Source organism: Schistocerca piceifrons, chromosome 9 (assembly GCF_021461385.2).
Source record: "Schistocerca piceifrons isolate TAMUIC-IGC-003096 chromosome 9, iqSchPice1.1, whole genome shotgun sequence".
Taxonomy (NCBI): domain Eukaryota; kingdom Metazoa; phylum Arthropoda; class Insecta; order Orthoptera; family Acrididae; genus Schistocerca; species Schistocerca piceifrons.
Genome location: NC_060146.1, coordinates 157,224,818 through 157,248,027, shown reverse-complemented (window position 1 = coordinate 157,248,027; position 23,210 = coordinate 157,224,818). Strand labels below are relative to the sequence as shown.

The 23,210-nt window shown below is 44.7% G+C and overlaps 1 protein-coding gene and 1 pseudogene across 1 annotated transcript in view; both read left to right on the top strand.

The window, feature by feature from the left end:
* LOC124716792 (myogenesis-regulating glycosidase-like) overlaps positions 1–23,210 on the top strand; it is a 34,952-nt gene that overhangs the window by 8,506 nt on the left and 3,236 nt on the right. Inside the window, exons 2-4 of the mRNA XM_047243341.1 lie at positions 1,631–2,610; positions 15,843–16,277; positions 21,297–21,453. Of these exons, the coding sequence (XP_047099297.1) occupies positions 1,631–2,610; positions 15,843–16,277; positions 21,297–21,453 (1,572 nt within the window). The remainder of the gene's footprint in view (positions 1–1,630; positions 2,611–15,842; positions 16,278–21,296; positions 21,454–23,210) is intronic.
* Positions 21,700–21,816, top strand: LOC124717419 (annotated as a pseudogene).

Genomic DNA, 23,210 nt, shown 5'->3' with positions numbered 1-23,210 from the left:
ATCGCTCGTGCACCGACTATAACGCCACGTTCAAACTCACTTAAATCTTGAAACTTCCTGGCAGATTAAAACTGTGTGCCGGACCGAGACTCGAACTCGGGACTTTTGCCTTTCGCGGGCAAGTGCTCTACCAGCTGAGCTACCCAAGTACGACTCACGCCCCGTCCTCACAGCCCTAATACCGCCAGTACCTCGTCTCCTACCTTCCAAACTTCACAGAACATCTCCTGCGAACCTGCAGAACTAGCACTCCTGGAAGAAAGGATATTGCGGAGACATGGCTTAGTCACAGCCTGGGGGATGTTTCATTCCAGTGACTTAAATCTTGATAATCTGTCATTTTATCAGCGGTAACCGATCTAACAACTACGCCAGACACTTGTCTCATACAGGCGATGAAGATCGCAGCGCCGTCTTCTGCCTGTTTACATATATCTGTATTTGAACAGGCATGCCTGTATCAGTTTCTTTCTACATCTACATCTACATCCATACTCCGCAAGCCAGCTCACGGTGTGTAGCGGAGGGTACCTTGAGTACCTCTATCGGTTCTCCCTTCTATTCCAGTCTCGTATTATTCGTGGAAAGTAGGATTGTCGGTATGCTTCTGTGTGGGCTCTAATCTCTCTGATTTTATCTTCATGGTCTCTTCGCGAGATATACATAGGAGGGAGCAATATACTGCTTGACTCTTCGGTGAAGGTAAGTTCTCGAAACTTCAACAAATCCCCTTATCGAGCTACTGAGCGTCTCTCCTGCAGAGTCTTCCAATGGAGTTTATCTATCATCTCCGTAACGCTTTCGCTATTACTAAATGATCCTGTAACGAAGCGCGCTGCTCTCCGTTGGATTTTCTCTATCTCTTCTATCAACCCTATCTGGTACGGATCCCACACTGCTCAGTAGTATTCAAGCAGTGGACGAACAAGCGTACTGTAACCTACTTCCTTTGTTTTCGGATTGCATTTCCTTAGGATTCTTCCAATGAATCTCAGTGTGGCATCTGCTTTACCGACGATCAACTTTATATGATCATTCCATTTTAAATCACTCCTAATGCGTACTCCCAGATAATTTATGGAATTAACTGCTTCCAGTTGCTGACCTGCTATTTTGTAGCTAAATGATAAGGGGTCTATCTTTCTATGTATTCGCAGCACATTACACTTGTCTACATTGAGATTCAATTGCCATTCCCTGCACCATGCATCAATTCGCTGCAGATCCTCCTGCATTTCAGTACAATTTTCCATTGTTACAACCTCTCGATATACCACAGCATCATCCGCAAAAAGCCTCAGTGAACTTCCGATGTCATCCACAAGGTCATTTATGTATATTGTGAATAGCAATGGTCCTACGACACCCCCCTGCGGCACGTCTGACATCACTCTTACTTCGGAAGACTTATCTCCATTGAGAATGACATGCTGCGTTCTGTTATCTAGGAACTCTTCAATCCAATCACACAATTGGTCTGATAGTCCATATGCTCTTACTTTGTTCAATAAACGACTGTGGGGAACTGGCGCTTCAGTGTACATTTCTACTCTACATATACTGTTGACTACGGATTTGCTTTAGGAATAAATAGTGTTGCTGTGAGACAAATGTATTTTGATTTTTGCAGGTGGAGACGTCGGCTCGGTCGTTGTATTGGGATACGAGGGTGTTCCTAGTCCATGCGATGGTGCTGGGTCCAGTAACTGTTTCGAGTTCCAGGAATCGAGGGTTGTCGTCGAGCATTTGGCAAGGGCGGGAGAGTGTGTCACGACTTACATGTCGTTCAACGTCTCATCAATATACTTTGTACAGACGTGCACTCCTTTCAGCGGTAGCCACCTCTACGGCGGCCCGGAGCAGTACTACCAGTACTGGCCCACAGAGTCTGTCGTGTACAGCAACTACGCGTACGTCACCAAGCAGGAGGACAACGTGGGCGTGGCCGAGCGCTACTGGCTCTTCTCCGACGGCAGGTACATGCACGCGGCGCCGGAAATGCAGCTGTTCGTCAACCAGAACGAGAACGACTCGGTCGGCTGCCTGGGCGTGGCCGCTCAGTTGGAGCCCCCGTACCCCCTGGAGGGAGACATCATCGTGCTCAACGAGACGACGTGCGTGTTCGAGGACGCGAGGTTGGCCCACGAGGACGCCGTCGAGAGGTTCCTGGGCAAGCCCTCGGGCGTGCCGGACCAGCGCATGGTCACGCACCCCATCTGGTCGACGTGGGCGCGCTACAAGCGGGACATCGACGACTCGACGGTGAGGCAGCTGGCCGCGGAAGTGGTCGCCAACGGCTTCAACAACAGCCAGATCGAGATAGACGACTTGTGGGAGAGCTGCTACGGCAGTCTGACGTTCGACGCGACCAGGTTCCCCAGCGTGAGCAACCTCACGCGGGATCTCCACGACCTGGGCTTCCGCGTCACACTGTGGGTGCACCCGTTCGTTAACATCGACTGCGAGCCGTTCTATTCCGAGGCCCTCGCCAGTGGGTACTTCGTCACCAATACAAACGGCAGTGCCAATACCTCCTGGTGGAACGGCGAAGCCGGCGTCGTCGACTTCACGAACCCTGATGCGGCAGCCTGGTGGACCGACAGGCTGTGGGTGAGTACTCTCCAGAGTCGTAACGAGGTATCACGTGACAATGCAGTGCCAGTAGCCCTTCCTCCGATAGACTGAGGATTATTCAATTATTATACCGCCAACGGGTTTCAACCCGACGTAGGGGTCATCTTCTGGGCGTTTACACTATAAATTATAGATATCCGTCAGAATGACTCCACTACACAACAGCTAAAATTAAGTAAATTTAAAATATGTTTCCAGAATAAGATTTTCACTCTGCAGCGGAGTGTGCGCTGATATGAAACTTCCTGGCAGATTAAAACTGTGTGCCGGACCGAGACTCGAACTCGGGACCTTTGCTTTTCGCGGGCAAGTGCTCTACCACTGAGCTACCCAAGCACGACTCACGCCCCCTCCTCACAGCTTTACTTCTGCCAGTATCTCGTCTCCTACCTTCCAAACTTTACAGAAGCTCTCCTGCGAAACTTGCTGAACTAGCACTCCTGAAAGAAAGGATATTGCGGAGACATGGCTTAGCCTCAGCCTGGGGGATGTTTCCAGAATGAGATTTTCACTCTGCAGCGGAGTGTGCGCTGATGTGAAACTTCCTGGCAGATTAAAACTGTGTGTCGGACCGAGACTCGAGCTCGGGACCTTTGCCTTTCGCGGGCAAGTGCTCATTCTGGAAACATCCCCCAGGCTGTGGCTAAGCCATGTCTCCACAATATCCTTCTTTCAGGAGTGCTAGTTCTGCAAGGTTCGCAGGAGAGCTTCTGTAAAGTTTTGAAGGTAGGAGACGAGATACTGGCAGAAGTAAAGCTGTGAGGAACGCGGCGTGAGTCGTGCTTGGGTAGCTCAGTTGGTAGAGCTCTTGCCCGCGAAAGGCGAAGGTCCCGAGTTCGAGTCTCGGTCCGCCACACAGTTTTAATCTGCCAGGAAGTTTCTTAAAATATGTTACCCATTGGTCGACTGCTGGTGGTGTCACTCCTGTCTACATAACGGCAGGCAACTATGCGAGACTAACCCTTCGTATGGGCTTGAATAGCGTGCTGAGATCACGTGATTAGACGGGAACACCCCCAGCTGCGACCAACCGCGTTTAATACAGTTTCTTATATGTAATTACTAGTCACCTTGGTTTAACATAAATTTAAGTGGCAGTAAATAACAGAAAACGGAACCATTCCATTAAAAAAGAGTTACAATTATAGTGTTAATTATAAAATAGTAACAAATGTTCCGTAGTAAACTCGAAAAATTCGTAAAATTATATTACATTATGTGCTATAATATAAAGTAAAACAATTTGAGACACACAAACTGGTGTCGTCTTGTATTATATCTATTCGTACATTTACATAGAAAACATTTGAGTCAATTTACTAAAACGGTTAATATGGAAGGACTACAAAGCTCTCTTCTCCTTGTGGTGAGGACGCCGTCTATTCACGTGATCTCAGCACGCTATTTAAGCCCATACGAAGGGTTAGTCTCGCATAGTTGTATGCAGTTATGTAGACAGGAGTGACACCACCAGCAGTCGACCAATGGGTAACATATTTTAAATTTACGAAATTTTAGCTGTTGCATAATGGAGTATTTCTGGCGGATATCTGTAATTTCACAGTGTAAACGCCCAGAAGATGACCCCTTCGTCGGGTTGAAACCGGTTGGGGGTATAATAATACTAAATGCGATTAAGACTGTTTTTGAAAAATTGATTAATCATACTAATCGCTGCTAATCTCCACAACCATGTTGTAAAAAATCTTTGAGCATTATTGGCTGTACTAACTGTAGGAAGTATCAGAAGGATTGGGAAAGACAAAAATGCTTTTCTCGTGTTCCATCAGTCATCTTTGCTCTGCCAAGAGCAAAGTCACAACGACTGGAGGTTAAAACAGTGAGGAAAAGGAGAAAATGACTGCGAGAAACTTTTTTTCGGGCATTGGAATCACCTTGTGTTGAAGCTCGTGGATAGCTGCTGTGAGCGTGTGATATCTCTGATATCACAGCACCTGTTCAAGCACTCTCCCCGTGCATCGATATAAACTTGAACTACTTTAATCAGTCATAACATCATTATGACACATTTCCAATTTTGGGAGATGATAATATGCAATTGGGAAGTTATGTAGATAGACACAAAGTTCTCATTGAAGATGTTGAAAATTTCGTTTACCATCGTCGACACACAGCTGTACTCGTTTCACCATATTCCGCGACGCTCTGTGAGATGTGTCCTCGCCGATGTTGCTTTTTTCTGTGTAATGGCTTCGCGGAGTTCTGCAGTTGATCAAGGTCTTTTCTTCTACACTCAATTTTTAAGATACCCCTAAGATAAACTATCTGAATAATCTGAAAAAAATTTGTGGCTCTCGGATCACCTGACAAAATCCCCCCCTCTCCCCCCCCCACAAAGTCTCCAAAGAAACAACACTCATGCACATAAATTAAGAGTAATTGCACAATGTGTTGCTACACAACGTGGCACTACACAAAACTGGCGGTAATAGCATAGGCATATAGCGATCACACACGACACAGATCTGTGAGTCCACGGTATTGGTGATAAGTTGAGAAAACCATCCCAAAACACGTGTGCTACAAAGCGCCACTGTTTCCTGCGCATGTACCCCGACATCAATATGGGATATGATCACCATGCACACGTACACAGGCCGCACAACGGGTTGGCATACTCTGGATCAGGTGATCGAGCAGCTGCTGGGGCATAGCCTCCCAATCTTGCAGCAGTGCTTGTCGGAGCTCCTGAAGTTTCGTAGTGGTTTGAAGACGTGCAGCGATACGTCGACCGAGAGCATCCCAGACGAGCTCGATGGGGTTTATGTCTGGAGAACAGGCAGGCCACTCCGTTCGCCTGATATCTTCTGTTTCAAGGTACTCCTCCACGATGGCAGCTCGGTGGGGCCGTGTGGCCGCATCTGTCTGGAGGAAGGTAGGACCCACTGCACCCCTGAAAAGGCGGACATACTGGTGCAAAATGACGTCCCGATAGACCTGACCTGTTACAGTTTCTCTGTCAAAGACATGCAGGGGTGTACGTCCACCAATCATAATCCCACCCCACGCCATCAAACCACGACCTCCATACAGGTCCCTTTTAAGGACATTATGGGGCTGGTATCTCGTTCCTGGTTCACGCCAGATGAAAACCTGGCGGGAATCACTGTTCAGACTATACCTGGACTCTTTCATGAACATAACCTGGGACCACTGTTCCAATGACCATGTACTGTGTTCTTGACACCAGGCTTTACGGGCTCTCCTGTGATCAGGGGTCAGTGGAATGCAACTTGCAGGTCTCCGGGCGAATAAACCAAGTCTGTTCAGTATTCTATAGACTGTGTGACTGGAGATAACTGTTCCAGTGGCTGCGGTAAGGTCTCGAGCAAGGCTACCTGCAGTACTCCGTGGCCGTCTGTGGGCACTGATGGTGAGAAATCGGTCTTCTTGTGGTGTTGTACACTGTGGACGTTCCATACTGTAGCGCCTGGATACGTTTCCTGTCTGCTGGAATCGTTGCCATAATCTTGAGATAACACTTTGTGGCACACGAAGAGCCCGTGCTACGACCTTCTTTGTTTGACCAGCCTCCAGTCGCCCTAGTATTCTACCCCTCATAACGTCAACAATATGTTTTCTTTGAGCCATTTTCAACACACAGTCACCATTAGCATGTCTGAAAACGTCTGCACATTTACTCACTGCACCTTACTCTGACCTGTGCGTATGTGGACCGCTGCCAGCACCACCGTGCAACGACCGCAGGTCAAATGCACCGCACGGTCATACCCCGAGCTGATTTAAGCCCGCAAACCACCCACCAGAGCGTTGTTTCACCATGTCTCAGCATTATCCTTAATTTGTGAGCATGAGTGTATTTACAGGTTGCATGAAAGCGTTAGACGTTTGGCACATTGCTCCATCTTGTTGAAAATAACCTTGTTTAAGTTCGGCGTCATTCATTTGCTTCACAAATGTGTTGAAGATACCCAGAAAAACTGTAGTGTCTACGGTCGTATCAAAGAAAATGATGCAAACAATCTTCAATGCTGACACTGTGCACCCCAATCCAGCCTTTTGATCATGCAGTGGTGTTTCTTTGGATGATACGGGGGTTTGCACCAACCCATTATCAGCTGTGTTGTGTGTTGATGTAACCTAACAGATGGAACCATTACTCACCCGTAAACCAAGTTAGGCTGAGAATGTCTGGAACTTGAATATGAAACTCTTGAAATCATTGACAATAATGCGTTCTTTTCTCACGATCTGTATCTTGCATCACATGCGCTCTGTACGGTCGCAGTGCCAATTTCTCCGCAGGTTTCTGCACCACGCAAGCGGCTCGTAGTGAAATTGCGTGCTTGTGGAATATCGTCTCAGTTAAGTGACTGTATTTGTGATTCTCTGTCAGAGAGGTCAAAGTTCGTAGTAATTGACGGAAAGTCATCGAGTAAAACAGAAGTGATTTCTGGCGTTCCCAAGGCAGTGTTATAGGCCCTTTGGTGTTCCTTATCTATATTAACGATTTTGGAGACAATCTGAGCAGCCGTCTTCGGTTGTTTGCAGATGACGCTGTCGTTTATCGACTAATAAAGTCATCAGAAGACCAAAACAAACTGCAAAACGATTTAGAAAAGATATCTGAATGGTGCGAAAAGTGGCAGTTGACCCTAAATAACGTAAAATGTTAGGTCACCCACATGAGTGCTAAAAGGAACTCGTTAAACTTCACTTACACGATAAATCAGTCTAACCTAAAAGCCGTAAATTCAACTGAATACCTAGGTATTACAATTACGAACAACTTCAGTTGGAAGGAACACACAGAAAATGTTGTGGGGGAAGGCTAACCAAAGACTGCGTTTTATTGGCAGAACACTTAGAAAATGTAACAGACCTACAAACGAGACTGCCTGTACTACTTTTGTCCGTCCTCATTTAGAACACTGCTGCGCGGTGTGGGATACTTACCAGATAGAACTGACGGAGTACATCGAAAACTTCAAGAAAGGCAGCACGTTTTGTATTATCGCAAAATATCGGAGAGAGCGTCACAGAAATGATACAGGATTTGGGCTGGACATCATTAGAAGAAAGGCGTTTTCCGTTGCGACGGAACCTTCTCACGAAATTCCAATCACCAACTTTATCCTCCGAATGCGAAAATATTTTGTTGACACCGACCTACATAGGGAGAAACGATCACCAAGATAAAAAAGGGAAATCAGAGCTCGTAAGGAAAGATATAGGTGTTCATTATTTTCGCGCGCTATACGAGATTGGAATAACAGAGAATTGTGAAGGTGGCTCGATGAACCCTCTGCCAGGCACTTCCATGGGATTTGCAGAGTATCCATGTAGATGTAGATGTAGATGAACATGCCATGTGAAATGCCTGCCTCGTGGCTCGATCAACGCAACGATTTCCTTAGTGTGTTGTCTAACTGTCTTCGAACATTATCAGTAACCTCTGCACTCGGTAATGTTTTATGTTGACCACTGTCACTGTTTAGTACACAAGTTGTCTACAGTTTCCTAGCAATCGGTAAAATTGTTGCTTTTGTTGGAACATCACGCACATTGAATTCTCTGTGGCATGCCCGTTTTGTTATAACCAATGGGTCTGTCTTCCAGTATGTTTTCACAGTAAAAACCAGCATGTCTCTGTCAGCTAAAAGGCAGAAAAAGAGTCACTGAGTTGATCGTCATTCTCCCACGGCCCGAACTACACACCCGCCGACTTCACAAACAGCGACTGACAGGTATCGAACGAACGAAGACGAGCCGAGCTTGTGCAGCAGTATACCGGACAAAGGTCCTCTTGCGCAGAAACAACAATCAACTTTTCAACAACGGGTGGCACTTCAGATTCCCTCAGAGGTACTGAGAACATTAGAACAACGTTCTCGTGTCTACGAGCTTTCAAAGGGAAGTTACGACCCAGGTCGTTCTGTACTAAGGGGGACGTTCACCTGGCCATCCATGGGACCGACAATTGTAAGGCCGCTATTACACTTATCATATTTCTTTGTCAAAGTTGATGTCAAATATTTATGTCACAGAAATTTGATAGTGTAATAAGAAACTTTGTCGAATCTTGACTTTCGTCAAAGAAATATGATCAAAGCTAGGGGCTCGCCGTTCATTTCATCATGAAAGTCGTTCGTCTTCTCTTCACTAAAGTGAGAAACGCACCCGCCTGGGGCATTGGCATCGCCACAGCTACACACATGAAAAAAGAGTTTTGCATCACCTCGGTTCCGAGAGTTCCGGAACCTGTACAAAAAATTGGAATAGAGATCAACATAAACATCATTTCCGCCCTTTTTATTCACTCATGAAAACCGCACATTGCATGTTGTACGGTCATACAGCGAGACCTTCTCTGGCGGTGGTCCAGATTGCTGTACACACTGGTACCTCTAATACCCAGTAGCGCGTGCTCTTGCATTGATGCATGCCTGTATTCGTCTTGGCATACTATCCACAAGTTCAGCAAGGCACTGTTGGTCCAGATTGTCCCACACCTCAACGGCGATTCGGTGTAGATCCCTGAGAGTGGTTAGTGGGGTCACGTCGTCCATAAACAGCCCTTTTCAATCTATCCCAGGCATGTTCTATAGGGTTCATGTCTGGAGGTTATGCTGGCCACTCTAGCCGAGCGAAGTCGTTATCCTGAAGGGAGTCATTCACAAGATGTGCACGATGGGGGTGCGAATTGTCGTCCATGAAGACGAATGCCTCGCCAGCATGCTGCCGATATGATTGCACTATCGGTCGGAAAATGGCATTCACGTATCGTACAGCCGTTACGGCGCCTTCCATGACCGCAAGCGGCGTACGTCGTCCCCACATAATGCCACCCTAAAACAGCAGGGAACCTCCATCTTACCGCACTCGCTGGACAGTGTGTCTAAGGCGTTCAGCCTGACTGGGTTGCCTCCAAACACGTCTCCGAAGATTGTCCTATTGAAGACATACGCGACACTCATCGGTGTAGAAAACGTGATGCCAGTCCTGAGCGGTTCATTCGTCATGTTGTTGGGCCCATCTGTACCGCGCTGCATGGGTTGTGGTTGCAAAGATGGACCTCGCTACGGACGACGGAAGTGAAGTTGCGCATCATGCAGCATATTGCTCACAATCTGAGTCGTAACACGACGTCCCGTGGCTGCACGAAAAGCATTATTTAACATGGTGGCGGTCGTGTTATGGTTCCTCCGAGCCATAATCTGTAGGTAGCGGTCATCCACTGCAGTAGTAGACCTGGGGTGGCCTGAGCCAGGCATGTCACCGACATTTCCTGTCTCTGTGTGTCTCCTTCATGTCCGAACAACATCGCTTTGGTTCACTCCGAGACGCCTGGACATTCCCCTTTTCGAGAGCCCTTCCTGGCACAAAGTAACAATGCTGACGCGATCGACCCGCGGTATTGACCGTCTAAGCATGGTTCAATTACAGACAACAAGAGCCGCGTACCTCCTTCCTGGTGGAATGACTGGAACTGATCGGCTGTCGGGCCTCCTCCGTCTAACAGGCGCTGCTCATGCATGGTTGTTTACACTTTTAGGCGGGTTTAGAGACATCTCTGAAGGGACTGTGTCTGTGATACAATATCCACAGTCAACGTCTACCTTGAGGAGTTCTGGGAATGCGGGTGATCCAAAACTTTTTTGATGTGCGCATTTGTCGTCCGTAGTGTGTTCATAAACATGGCTGCAAAGCTTAATTGGAATGTTCCTTCGACATTTTATAATAACCTTACTTCGACAGGGATGGGGGAGTGATCAAGGGGCGCAATGCATGCTATTAATCGTGTGCTGGTGTTGAAGTGGGATCTGCTGCAGGTAACTTCAAAATCCCAATCAAAGCTACAGCCATCCCCCTTTACATCAGGAAACACCCGTGGAGCTTTTCAGCAAGCTGGAATAGAGGATGGCACACTCTAAAATTAATTTTCTTCTCAACTCACCATTATAGTTTGTCTATTTTTTAACTCTAGAGGCCACAAGTTAAAACGTGCTTCACCTGTTTCGTATTTTCTATTAATTTTGTACTTGTTGAAACACTAATTCTATTGATTAAATTATTCAAAGATAAAAGTATTTCTTAAAGCCCGCATAGTGCACTAAACATTTATTTATCTTTATATATTCCTCCTTCTGTGCTTTACAAATCACTTCAAACGTTCCTAAAGTTATTTTGGTTAAAGTGCACTGCGGTATTCGACTGGAGCAGTTCTCTCCTGTACCAATAAATCGCAATATTATTGTGAATCTGTCTTCTGCACATGCAGTGAGTATTCTGCTTTGTAATATTAGGAGCCACTTCACTGAGCAAATACTGAAATGTACTCTTTTCCATTCGTGAGCAATTTATATTTGATTTGACGTCTTCCACTTGGAGCTCTCGTAACAAATTTTACTGAATGTTTTTATTATCTCGTCATAAAACAGACTGTTTCATTCAAGCATGTTTCCTGTCTGTCCACCGCTTCTCGTTAAAATGCATGCACACTGCAGTAGTGGTACAAGCAGCCACAGCGCATAATAATTTGTTATTGTTGTCCGCCATCTTGAACTTTGACGACAAATATGATGACTGTATAACAGCCCTTTTAAGCGCCACATCAAAGATCTATGTCAAAGAAATTTGACGAATGTCTGACAATATTTCTTTGTCAAAGAAATTTGATAGTGTAATACTGGCCTAATCGTAGGTTGTGTTCCAAAAATGAAAAGCATAGAGACATAAATGATGACACTTTCTGCAGGACCTGACCATCATTCTGCAGGACAATGCTCAAGCACGTAAAGTGCAAGCTGTTACTGATTTGTTTGACTGATGGGGCTGCTAAGTGCTATACCACCTACTGCACTCCCCTGACTTAAGCTCTCGTGAGTTCAACTCGATTTTTAAACTGAAGGAAAGACTTCACGGCATTCGCTTCAGAGCTACTACAAATTCGTCGTGCAATAGACCGCGCCGCTCGAACTGTCAACACAACTGGCACTTCTAACAGTATCCTACGACTTCCACGTCGCTGGCAACGGGCTATGCAGAATGCTGGTGACTACTTTGGAAGTCAGTAAAACTTTGAAACACGCATCTATTTCGTAAAAGCTGTAAATAAATAGTTGCCACTGTTAAATTTCCAACCCTCGTATTTCCGGCAACATTTAAGTGGGACGGACGGTTAGTTGGGCAACTAAACATGAAATTTTGGTGTTGTGCTAGCTTATGGATAAGTTATCTGTGTGGTTTATGTTCTTTCGGACATGTCCGAAAGTGTCCCAAAGAGTAGACACCGTTTTTGGTCTGCCGCCATTATGACTCAAGACACAAAAAAATCAAAGACATCAGCTGCCAGTGGCCATTGATGTAGGTCAAGAGTGAAAATTTGTGCCAGATCAGGATTAGAACTGGCGTCTCCTGCTTACCAGTGTGCCATCTGGCAGCAGTGGTCATCGCAAGTGCGCGGACTATCCTAGCTCGCGTCCCGTCAGACTCAACTTCTCAACGCTACTGACGTAGTGCCCCTTGCCCTTAATCCTCGCCGGCCGAAGTGGCCGAGCGGTTCTAGGCGCTACAGTCTGGAACCGCGCGACCGCTACGGTCGCAGGTTCGAATCCTGCCTCGGGCATGGATGTGTGTGATGTCCTTAGGTTACTTAGGTTTAAGTAGTTCTAAGTTCTAGGGGACTGATGACCTCAGATGTTAAGTCCATAGTGCTCGGAGCCATTTGTACCTTAATCATCATTACTCGCGGCATTTCGTTGATTCCCGTAAGAATTCGAGCTTGGTGTGCATCTGCACTGAAGGGATCATTGCCCATCCTCGCCTTAATTGTGGAAGTGGTGTCAGTTCTTTCGGAACACACCACGCTGAAATAGTGAGCCATCAGCTCATAGGCCCGTTTTTCAGAGAGGAAACACTGAACGCGCACAAGTATCGTAGTCTCTTAACGGACCATCTTCCACGGATGCCTGAAGGCATTCCCCTGCAGACTAAGAGGAGTCTGTGGCACTCCATGATAGCTGTCCAGGCCATGGTGGACAAAGTACTGCAGCATGTCTTTACGAATTTTTTTAAAATCGTTTGATTGGATGCAGAGGACCTGTACCTTGGTCAGCCCATTCCTCGTATTTGACAGCTGCAGACTTTTCTGGGGAATACTGGGGAATACTGAAAGATGCTATTCACAAGGACATATCGAATACGCCAGATTATTATTATTCTCGTGTCAGAAACATACAGATACATGTATGTACATTTTACACAGTTATGATTAAATTACTTTTGACCAAAACTTGGCCACTTCCAGTGTATTTTCAATTGCTTGTTGAAGGTCATCTCCTGTACAGGAGACCGGACACAATCGACACCGAAGCGTGCGCTGGACTGTTCTTCTCCACAGTCACACCGAATATCATTTGGATCAGTGTTTCCCCATTTTGCCAGGTTGACTTTTGATCTTCCAACTCCAGATCTCAGTCTGTTCAGGGACTTCCAAGTTGTTCATTCCCTGTCATGGGATGGAGGTAAAGGTTCAAGAACTCTTTTCCAAGCAGGGCGAAGACATTTCAAAGCCCTCCACAGTTGTAATCAGGCTTTTTCAGCAGTGGTTCTAAGTTCCTTTGATGTCCTAACCAAACTCTTCCTTTACTTCAGTCGTTGCGGATGCGGTTCATGCCCATACAGAAGACTGGTAATTTCCTGTTCCGCTGTCTTTCTGTCCTTATTCGCAGCTATCTCTCTTCCAACAGATGGTGGTGCTAATCCTGCAAGATAGTAAAGCCATTCGCCTGGAATGGATTTCAAGCAACCTGTTATAATTTTGCAGGTTTCGTTAAGAGCTATATCCACCTCTTTGACATGAGTAGAATACCAAGCAGGACAGGCATACTCTGCCGCAGAATAGTATAGTGTGCCATTGCAGATGTTCGGATTGTTTCAGGTTGACTACCCCACTGTGATCTGGCCAGGGTCCGTAGGAGATTGTTCTTGGTGGAGACTTACCACTTTCATTTCACGCAGTGCTTTTTGAAAGTTGAGATCTGTCAAGTGTCACTCCTTGGTATTTTGGAGTCTCATAGTGCTCCAGTTCAACCCCCGACCATACTATTTTCAACTTTCGAGTGGCTTCCTCGTTTCTCAAATGAAAAGCACACAATTGGGTGTTTGAAGGGTCTGGTTTAAGCTGGTTTGTGTTGTAGTATCTGGATAGATGTTCAAGGGCATTCGTGAAGTTGTTCTCCACTGATTCAAAATCTGTGCTCTGGGTGGCTAGAGCGAGGTCGTCAGCATATAAGAAGCTCCTGGTGTTTGGGGCTATAGGTTGGTCGTACACCCGATAAAAAATTGAAATGAGCGTATGGCATCGTTGGCTGTGAGGCCCTTATTCGGGGAAGTTCGGCCGCCAAGTGCAAACCTTATTTCATTCGACGCCGCATTGGGCGGCTTGCGCGCCAGGGATGAGGATGAAATGACGATGAGGACAACACAACACCAAATCCGTAAGCGGAGAAAATCTCGTACCCACCCGGTAATCGAACCCGGGCCCGCTTGCATGAGAGGCGAGCACGTTACCACCCAGCTAAGCAGGCGGACTTTACACCCAATGATATGTACCGATGTATTTCTGCAACTTGCTCAGACATCTCTGCTGAAATCCTAGCATGTGTGCAGCAGTCGTTCCACACTGGTCTGGAAGCACGAACTGCCGTTGCTGATGGTCATTTTGCACACAACCTATGATGGTCATTTTTCTCGTTACTAGTCAGAATCTGCATAGCTAATGAATGTGTTTTTGTTGTTCTTTATTATGTGCTACCACAGGTATTGTACAAGTGTTGGTGTGGGAACTTTTTAAAATACGATATCTCGTGAACGACTCGTACTAGAGTCCTGCAATAAGCACCACTGACATTCTGGTTTACACTACTTTTAATTTTTTCTGTCAACAGGCATTGTTACATTTCAAAAGTGTATGTTTGCACAAAAATAAACTTTCTAAGTATTATTAAAATCTGTTTACTTGCTGACAATACGAACCCCTGACTGCTAATTCATTTTGTGATAACCGCACATCAGTAGCATGTAATGTTATGTGTGCCTCACCGCTTTTTTTTCTTTAATTAATTTGTGCCTGATTTTATTCTGAGGTGCTCAGCTATGTATGTAAATACCGTAAATGTAAATGTGATTCACAAAGTACTTGAAGTGAAGTGAAGCGCATCTGGACAGCAAGCAACTCTTTAGCGCGCAATCTCCGCAACGATACTATTAGAGAATCTGTGAGTATGGACTCTAAAAAAAAGACAATTGATTTTATTAAAAAAATGACTGTTTATCTGTATCTTGTGGAAAGAGGACGTGTTGCTAGGCCGTCGCTCAGACCGTATTGTTACATTTCATGAAAATTGATATTTTAGTGATAAAACCGAGTGAAGCATGTGTAATAGTAGCCAAACATTTATGTACACAAATTTTCTGGAAGTGAAGAATAGAAATATCTTGTTTTTGGAAAAGGAGGTGAACTTCATTGTCGTTGCCGTCTATCAATCGACAGAATTATAAGTGTACAGAGTTCACTAAAATACAGGAAAGGAAATCCATTCTCTATAGTTTTCATTCAATAAGTAACAACCTCTGATAATTTCTTAATTACAGTAATTGGATTACGTTCTTGTACAATAGTATGGTGCTGAACTCCACTGACCAATTTTGATGTAGCAGGACGTGTAGTTTGAAGGAAGTTTGTGTGCCAAGCAATCTCCTTTTCCCACGAAAAGCAGATTGCTGTTTGATCTTTCTTACTTACAACAGTGGTCCCTTAGGTATGATAAGCTACGAAAACTTGGGCTCAAAACTATCCGCAATACGGCCAAGTAACTAACAGAGTCGTTTTTTTAACCTTATAGAACAATAACTTCCTCCAAATTGTAATACGTCACCAACTGGTGCAGGAGCTGATCATTCAAAGTGGCAGCAACCAAAATTCAGGTACCAGTTACGACTTAAAGTAAAAATCTCAATCAAAAATCAATCTCTCTCTCTCCAAACACATATATAAATATTCATATTACTAAGATAAAGGTCATTTTATAAGCATTTTCCATTTCTGAAATATCTGCAGTGCAAGTTTTAGGTGATTCACTGTGTATATATCAATACATTTAACTCGTACAATCAGTCAACCTGACTATAACGTTCGTCCACGATTCTCATTTTATTTCCAGACACTGCGAAACGAGACTGGGATCGACTCGTTCAAGTTCGATGCAGGAGAGACCAGCTGGCTGCCACAGTTGCCAGACATAGAGCCCGAAGAACTGAGTCCGATGCAGTTCACTGAGGACTACGTGAGGACTGTCTCGCAATTCGGCTCTATGATAGAAGTGCGCGTAGCCGCACGAACCCAGGACTTGCCAGTGTTTGTGCGCATGCTCGACAAGGACTCCAGGTGGGGCTTCGACAACGGACTGCCGACGCTGGTGACGACTTTGCTGCAGATGAACATGGTGGGCTATCCTTTCGTGCTGCCAGACATGGTGGGCGGCAATGGCTACGGCAGCGACACGCCCACCAAGGAGCTCTTTATACGCTGGCTGCAGGCCACCGTTTTCATGCCGGCCATACAGTTCTCCTACACGCCGTGGGACTTCGACGATGAGGTACGTTGCCATCTAGACATTGTACCTTGTCCAGATTTTTTATTACACTACTGGCCATTAAAATTGCTACACCACAAAGATGACGTGCTACAGACGCGAAATTTACCCGACAGGAAGAAGATGCTGTGATATGCAAATGCTTAGCGTTTCAGAGCATTCACACAAGGGTGGTGCCGCTGGCGACACCTACAACGTGCTGACATGAGGAAAGTTTCCAACCGATTTCTCATACACAAACAGCAGTTGACCGGCGTTGCCTGGTGAGACGTTGTTGTGATGCCTTGTGTAAGGAGAAGAAATGCGTACCATCACGTTTCCGACTTTGATAAAGGTCGGATTGTAGCCTATCGCGATTGCGGTTTATCGTATCGAGACATTGCTGCTCGCGTTGGTCGGGATCCAATGACTGTTAGCAGAATATGGAATCGGTGGGTTCAGGAGGGTAATACGGAACGCCGTGCTGGATCCCAACGGCCTCGTATCACTAGCAGTAGAGATGACAGGCATCTTATCCACATGGCTGTAATGGATCGTGCAGCCACGTCTCGATCCCTGAGTCAACAGGGGGACGTTTGCAAGACAACAACCATCTGCCCGAACAGTTCAACGACGTTTGCAGCAGCATGGACTATCAGCTCGGAGACTATGGCTGCGGTTACCCTCGACGCTGCATCAGAGACAGGAGCGCCTTGCGATGGTGTACTCAGCGAGAAACCTGGGTGCACGAATGGCAAAACGTTTTTTTCCGGATGAATCCAAGTTCTGTTTACAGCATCATGATGGTCGCATCCGTGTTTGACGACATCGCGGTGAACGCACATAGGAAGCGTGTATTCACCCGGCGTTATGGTATGGGGTGCCATTGGTTACACGTCTCGTTCACCGCTTGTTCGCATTGACGGCACTTTGAACAGTGGACGTTACATTTCAGTTGTGTTACGACACGTGGCTCTACCCTGCACTCGATCCCTGCGAAACCCTACACTTCAACAGAATAATGCACGACCGCATGTTGCCGGTCCTGTACGATCCTTTCTGGATACAGAAAATGTTCGACTGCTGCCCTGGCCAGTAAATTCTCCAGATCTCTTAGCAATTGAAAACGTCTGGTCAATGGTGGCCGAGTAACTGGCTCGTCACAATACGCGAGTCACTACTCTTGATGAACTGTGGTATCGTGTTGAAGCTGCATGGGCAGCTGTACCTGTACACGCCATCCAAGCTCTGTTTGACTCAATGCCAAGGCGCATCAAGGCCGTCATTACGGCCAGACGTGGTTGTTCTGGGTACTGATTTCTCAGGATCTATGCACCCATATTGCGTGAAAATGTAATCACATGTCAGTTCTGGTACAATATATTTGTCCAATGAATACCCGTTTATCATCTGCATTTCTTCTTGGTGTAGTAATTTTAATGGCCAATAGTGTACTTTCCATGGATCCTCACGACAGCAGTACACGAGAAACCGACCACCTTCGTCGTTTCCGAAATGCTCGTTCCTAGGCTCCAAGTGATAGCAATCTGTCATCATCAAAATCATCATCTCCTTCCAATCATTAGGTGTTATAATCACCTGCTCTGGCCTCTATGATCTGTCCATCCAGATATCTCTTCTGAGGTCTACCTAGTCGTCTCTTTCCAGTAGGCCAATCATTCATCACCCTTTTGGACAATCTATTTTCTGTTATTCCGCCAACACAATACTTCCATTTCCTTCTATTCACTTCTATATTGTGAGTAACTAAAAATATTTTAAGTCTAATATTATTGTTTCATTCCTTATTTTATCTATTTTATTCCAGCCTCTTACATATATCATGAACATATCTGCTGCTTGTATACGTCTTTTTTTTTCTTTCCTTGTTACTGTTCATGACTCGTAACAATAAGCAAGAGTGGGTACAGACATAACTTTATAGAGTTTCATTTGTATTTCTTTTCTTGTTTTTCTTCACAAGGTTCTTCCAATTGTTAGGTAGCTAGCTTGATATTTATTAACCTTCTACTCAATGCCTTTGTCCCAGATAAATTTTTGTGGAATACTCTTTCTAAAATTTTCTCATTTATTATTTTTCGATCTGATTGGATTCTTTTCTTTCAGAGTCATTATCTTTGCGTTATTTGCAGATATAATTAAGTTTTAATATATTGTTTTAGCTCAATCTATTTGCTGCTCTTTGTAATTTACTTTCTGTTTCCTCTATATTTATCTGGTAATCAGCGTATAAAAGAGTGTTAAATGGTATGTTAGATCCAGTTTTAGGTAATTCCTATGTGTATTTCGTCTTTCCAATTCGTAACTAGGTCGTCCTGAATATAGATTAAATGAAGTGGGAGATAGACTGCATCCTTGTCAAATATATTGAGTTAATAAAGTTTCATCTGACATTTTCGAAAGTGAAATTATAACTGTTTTTGTATTTGCATATAGATTCTTTACGACATTAATATTTTGGAAAGCCTTTTATTTCTCACGTTCTGCACAAATAGGGTATTTTGCCATATCAAAAACTTTCTCAAAATCTATAAGTACTAAATGTTTTTAGAAGCCAAATTTCTGATGTTTTTCAATAGTTTGTTTTATTACAAATATACTATCACCACACGAACGTTCCTTTCTGAAGCCTGATTGTTCTTCTGAGATTAAGTATCAGAGTAAAGTTATTCCTCAGTAATTTCCTGTGTCTTTCCTATTGCCTTTTTTAAACATAAAAATTATTTTATCTGTGTTCATTCTTCAGTCACATAAGAGTTCTTCCAACAAATATTTAAAAGTGGATGATGCAGAATTCTAAAATGGTTCTTCCATATTTGATTAATTCAGAATTAATGCCATCTAGGCCACTAGCTTTTCTATTTTTTGTTATGTTTAAGCCTACTTTTACTTATTTTATATCTATTTGATCTAGAAAATTGTTGTTCATTTCTATAGACTAACTTTCTTCACTATCTTCATCATACCATAAATTTCTGTAATGATGCATTCATTGATTTCCTGTTAAGGTTTGTAGTGTCTCTTCATTTTACTGATATGCATCACTAATTTAAACACTGTATTCTGGCTTCTGTGAATCTGTGGTATCTTTTTATTAAATTCTTTGTTTTATTTTTTTTCTGTTGGTGTATTTCACATGCTTCATTTCTTCGTGTTTGTAAATAGATGTTATAAGCATTTCGTTTCTTTTACTATTGTTAGCCATTTCTGTATTCCGTATTTTTAGACCCCTTTCTGGTTTGATACTTTACTTTTCCTTAGTGCTTCAGTAGCTATCTTTAACATTGCTATTTTTTACCTTTCCATTTCTTCTTCAATATTATCTTTAATTTCAGACATTTGCAATTCCTGTGTGTGTTTGGCTTATGCTTTCTTCCTGTTGAAAATGAACTTTGTGTTTCAAGTTTTAATTTTTCTTTACATTTGTTTGTTTCCTCCGTCTTGTCCATATTTCAACAATTACATAAATCTGCAATAGCTGGCACCCAAGCTACCTTTATACACACTTTCACTTTCCCACAGAGATAACCTGTCAGCGGAAACAGGTGTGTATATTGAAGGGTATTACATAAGTTGACACCATTAGTTTCGAAGTTCTCCAAAGCAGCAACGTAGAGAAATTTGATTGAGTTTTTTAATCTGTTCCAGATGCTAATTTAAAGATGACTTGGGGTAATAAGGAGGCAAGTGTCGAATTCAGAATTCTATTCTTCAGGTTTGGAAAGATAGGTAAATGACTATAGAATGTCTGACAGGAAAAGCTTGTTAACTGTTCAAAACAAGTAACTTCTCTGATTCAGTGACAGTTTTAGGAAAGCCGGAAATGGCTGATGAGGAAACTGGCATCCTAACAATAGATGTGTTCTCTGTAACAACTACATAGAGTGATATCCCAGTATAGCTCTTTAATCTTTCTAGTCATGATCTTCCTAGACGAATCACTTCCTTTTTCTTTAATTTTTATTGGAGATAAGTAATATGGGTGGGTTTATAAAAATTTTATTTGAGAGCTTTTGGGTAATTTGGTCCATAGAATTCGTTTAGTTCGAAAGTGATGTTTACAAAAGCAAAGATAATTATGGTGTCATATTGCTACCGGTTTTACTTAGCATGAGGAGTAAGGTGTTTGAACCACTTTTCATGGCCTGTATGGGTGTAATCAGGCAGTCCATTCTGTAGGGTAAGTCGCTGATGATGATGATGATGATGATGATGAAGATGATGGCCATCAGAGACGAATGGTGAATATTCCTAGCGATGATAGAGGCCGCTAATGAGGAAATCCCCTGACATAGGTGATTTTGACAATGGACAGATCTTCACTGACAAGTTGGAGGACGATGACGATTATGGTGACCATTTTTACTTAGCATCAGTAGTAAGGTGTTTGGACCACTTTTCATGTCCTGTATGGGTGTAACTGGGCAGTCCATTCTGTAGGGTAAGTCGATGATGATGATGATGATGATGGTATGGGTGTAACTGGGCAGTCCATTCTGTAGGGTAAGTCGATGATGATGGTCATCATCATCATCATCATCATCGACTTACCCTACAGAATGGACTGCCCAGTTACACCCATACAGGCCATGAAAAGTGGTCCAAACACCTTACTACTGATGCTAAGTAAAAATGGTCACCATAATCGTCATCGTCCTCCAGCTTGTCAGTGAAGATCTGTCCATTGTCAAAATCACCTGTGTCAGGGGATTTCCTCATTAGCGGCCTGTATCATCGCTAGAATTATTCACCATTCGTCTCTGCTTCACTCATGTACTTTCCTTACCGCGTCTAGTACCCACAGTGCCATCAGCTGGGATTGTCTCGCGGTGTACAGAGGTCGTAATGATCCAGGTCATCAGTGTACTTGCTGGACATCCTGTGTACATATTTCACAAGTGTCTATTCAGTTGCCTCTCCAGTGTGAATGTGTTTGAATTTACTGTCCGCGCCTCTCTCGGCTAGTGATCCACCCCGTGCCAGTGCGGTGAATCAGGGCCTCACTAAGTGAGTGTGTTTCAGACGGTGGAGCTGAGTCGTAATCTGACGGCGCTTCACGCAGCCTACGCACCACGCATCCTGGAGCTGATGGGCAGAGCCGTGGAGGACGGCAGCCCCGTCAACCCACCCATCTGGTGGATCAACGCGACGGACGCCACTGCGCAGGTCATCAACTCAGGTGCGACTCAACGGCCCTTCCGTAGCCACTCTCTACCCGCCGTTAAACACTGAGGTGATGAAAGTCATGGGATACCGACAATCGCATATGTAGATAGCGGTAGTATCGCGTACACAAGGCATAAAACGGCAGTCCATTGGCAGAACTACGTTTTGTACTCAGGTGATGCATGTGAAATAGGTAGCGTCGTGATTATGGCCGCATGACAGGAATTAACAGACTTTTGACACGGTATGCTAGTTGGAAGGCAACGGCCTTGCCGCAGTGGATACACCGGTTCCCGTGAGATCACCGAAGTTAAGCGCTGTTGGGCGTGGTCGGCACTTGGCTGGGTGACCATACAGTCGCCATGTGCTGTTGCCATTTTTCGGGGTGCACTCAGCCTCGTGATGCCAATTGAGGAGCTACTCGACCGAATAGTAGCGGCTCCGGTCAAAGAAAACCATCATAACGACCGGGAGAGCGGTGTGGTGACAACACGCCCCTCCTATCCGCATCCTCGACTGAGGATGATACGGCGGTCGGATGGTCGCGATGGGCCACTTGTGGCCTGAAGATGGAGTGCTTTATGCTAGTTGGAGCTATATGCATGGGACATTCCATTTCAGAAGCGTTAAGAAATTCAATATTCCGAGATCCACAGTGTCAATAATGTGCCGAGAATACCAAATTTCAGCTATTATCTCTCACGATGGACAACGGAGTGGCTGACGGTTTTCACTTAACGACCGAGAGCAGCGGCGTCTATGTGGAGTTGTCAGTGCTGGGCTACGGCAGCATACAAGTAGCGCGAGTGCCTTTCCTAACAGCATGACGTCGCATGCAACGCCTCTCCTCTGCTCGTGACCATATCTGTTCGACCCTGTACGACTGGATAACCGTGGGCTGGTCAGATGAGTCATGAATTCAGTTGGTAATAGCTGATGGTATGGTTGGAATGTGGCGCAGATCCTAAGAAGCCGTGGATCCAAGCGAGCTGGTGGTGACTCCATAATGGTGTGGGCTGTGTTGACACGGAATGGACTGAATCCTCTGGTCCAACTGAACCGATCATTGACTGGAAATGGTTATGTTCCGCTACCTTTAGACCATTTGCAGCCACTCATGAACCTAATGATCCCAAACGAAGATGGAATTTTTATGGATGACAATGCACCACATCACGGACCGCAATTGTTTGCGATTGGTTTCAAGAACATTGTGGACAATTCGAGCGATGACTTGGTCACCCATATCGCCTGACATGAATCATATGGAACATTTTTTGGAAGTAATCTAGAGGTCAGCTCGTGCACAAAATGCTGCACCGCAGCCCTTTCACAATTATACACGACTGTAGGGGCAGCATCGCTCAGTATTGCTGGAAGAGACTTCCAGTGACTTGTTGACTCCATGCCATGTCGAGCTGCTCCACTACGCTGGGCAAAAGGAGATCCGAGACGTTATTAGGAGGTATCCAGTGACTTTTATCACCTCAGTGTGTATGGACTCTCTTCCTGGGTCATTCTCTTTCCTCCTCTGTTTCTCTCTCCCTCTCAAAATCCTGTACCAGAACGCGTTTTGTAACCATCTGCTTATCTCCTGTTCGTCCATCACTATTACATCTAACTTTCTCCAGATTTAACTTCTCTGTATGAACTTGCCTTCCTTTTGTAGCTGATTTTTACGTTTGACGCATGCCCTGCATAATAGCAGCTTTACTGTATGGTTAAATGATGATGGCGTCCTCTTGGGTAAAATATTCCAGAGGTAAAACA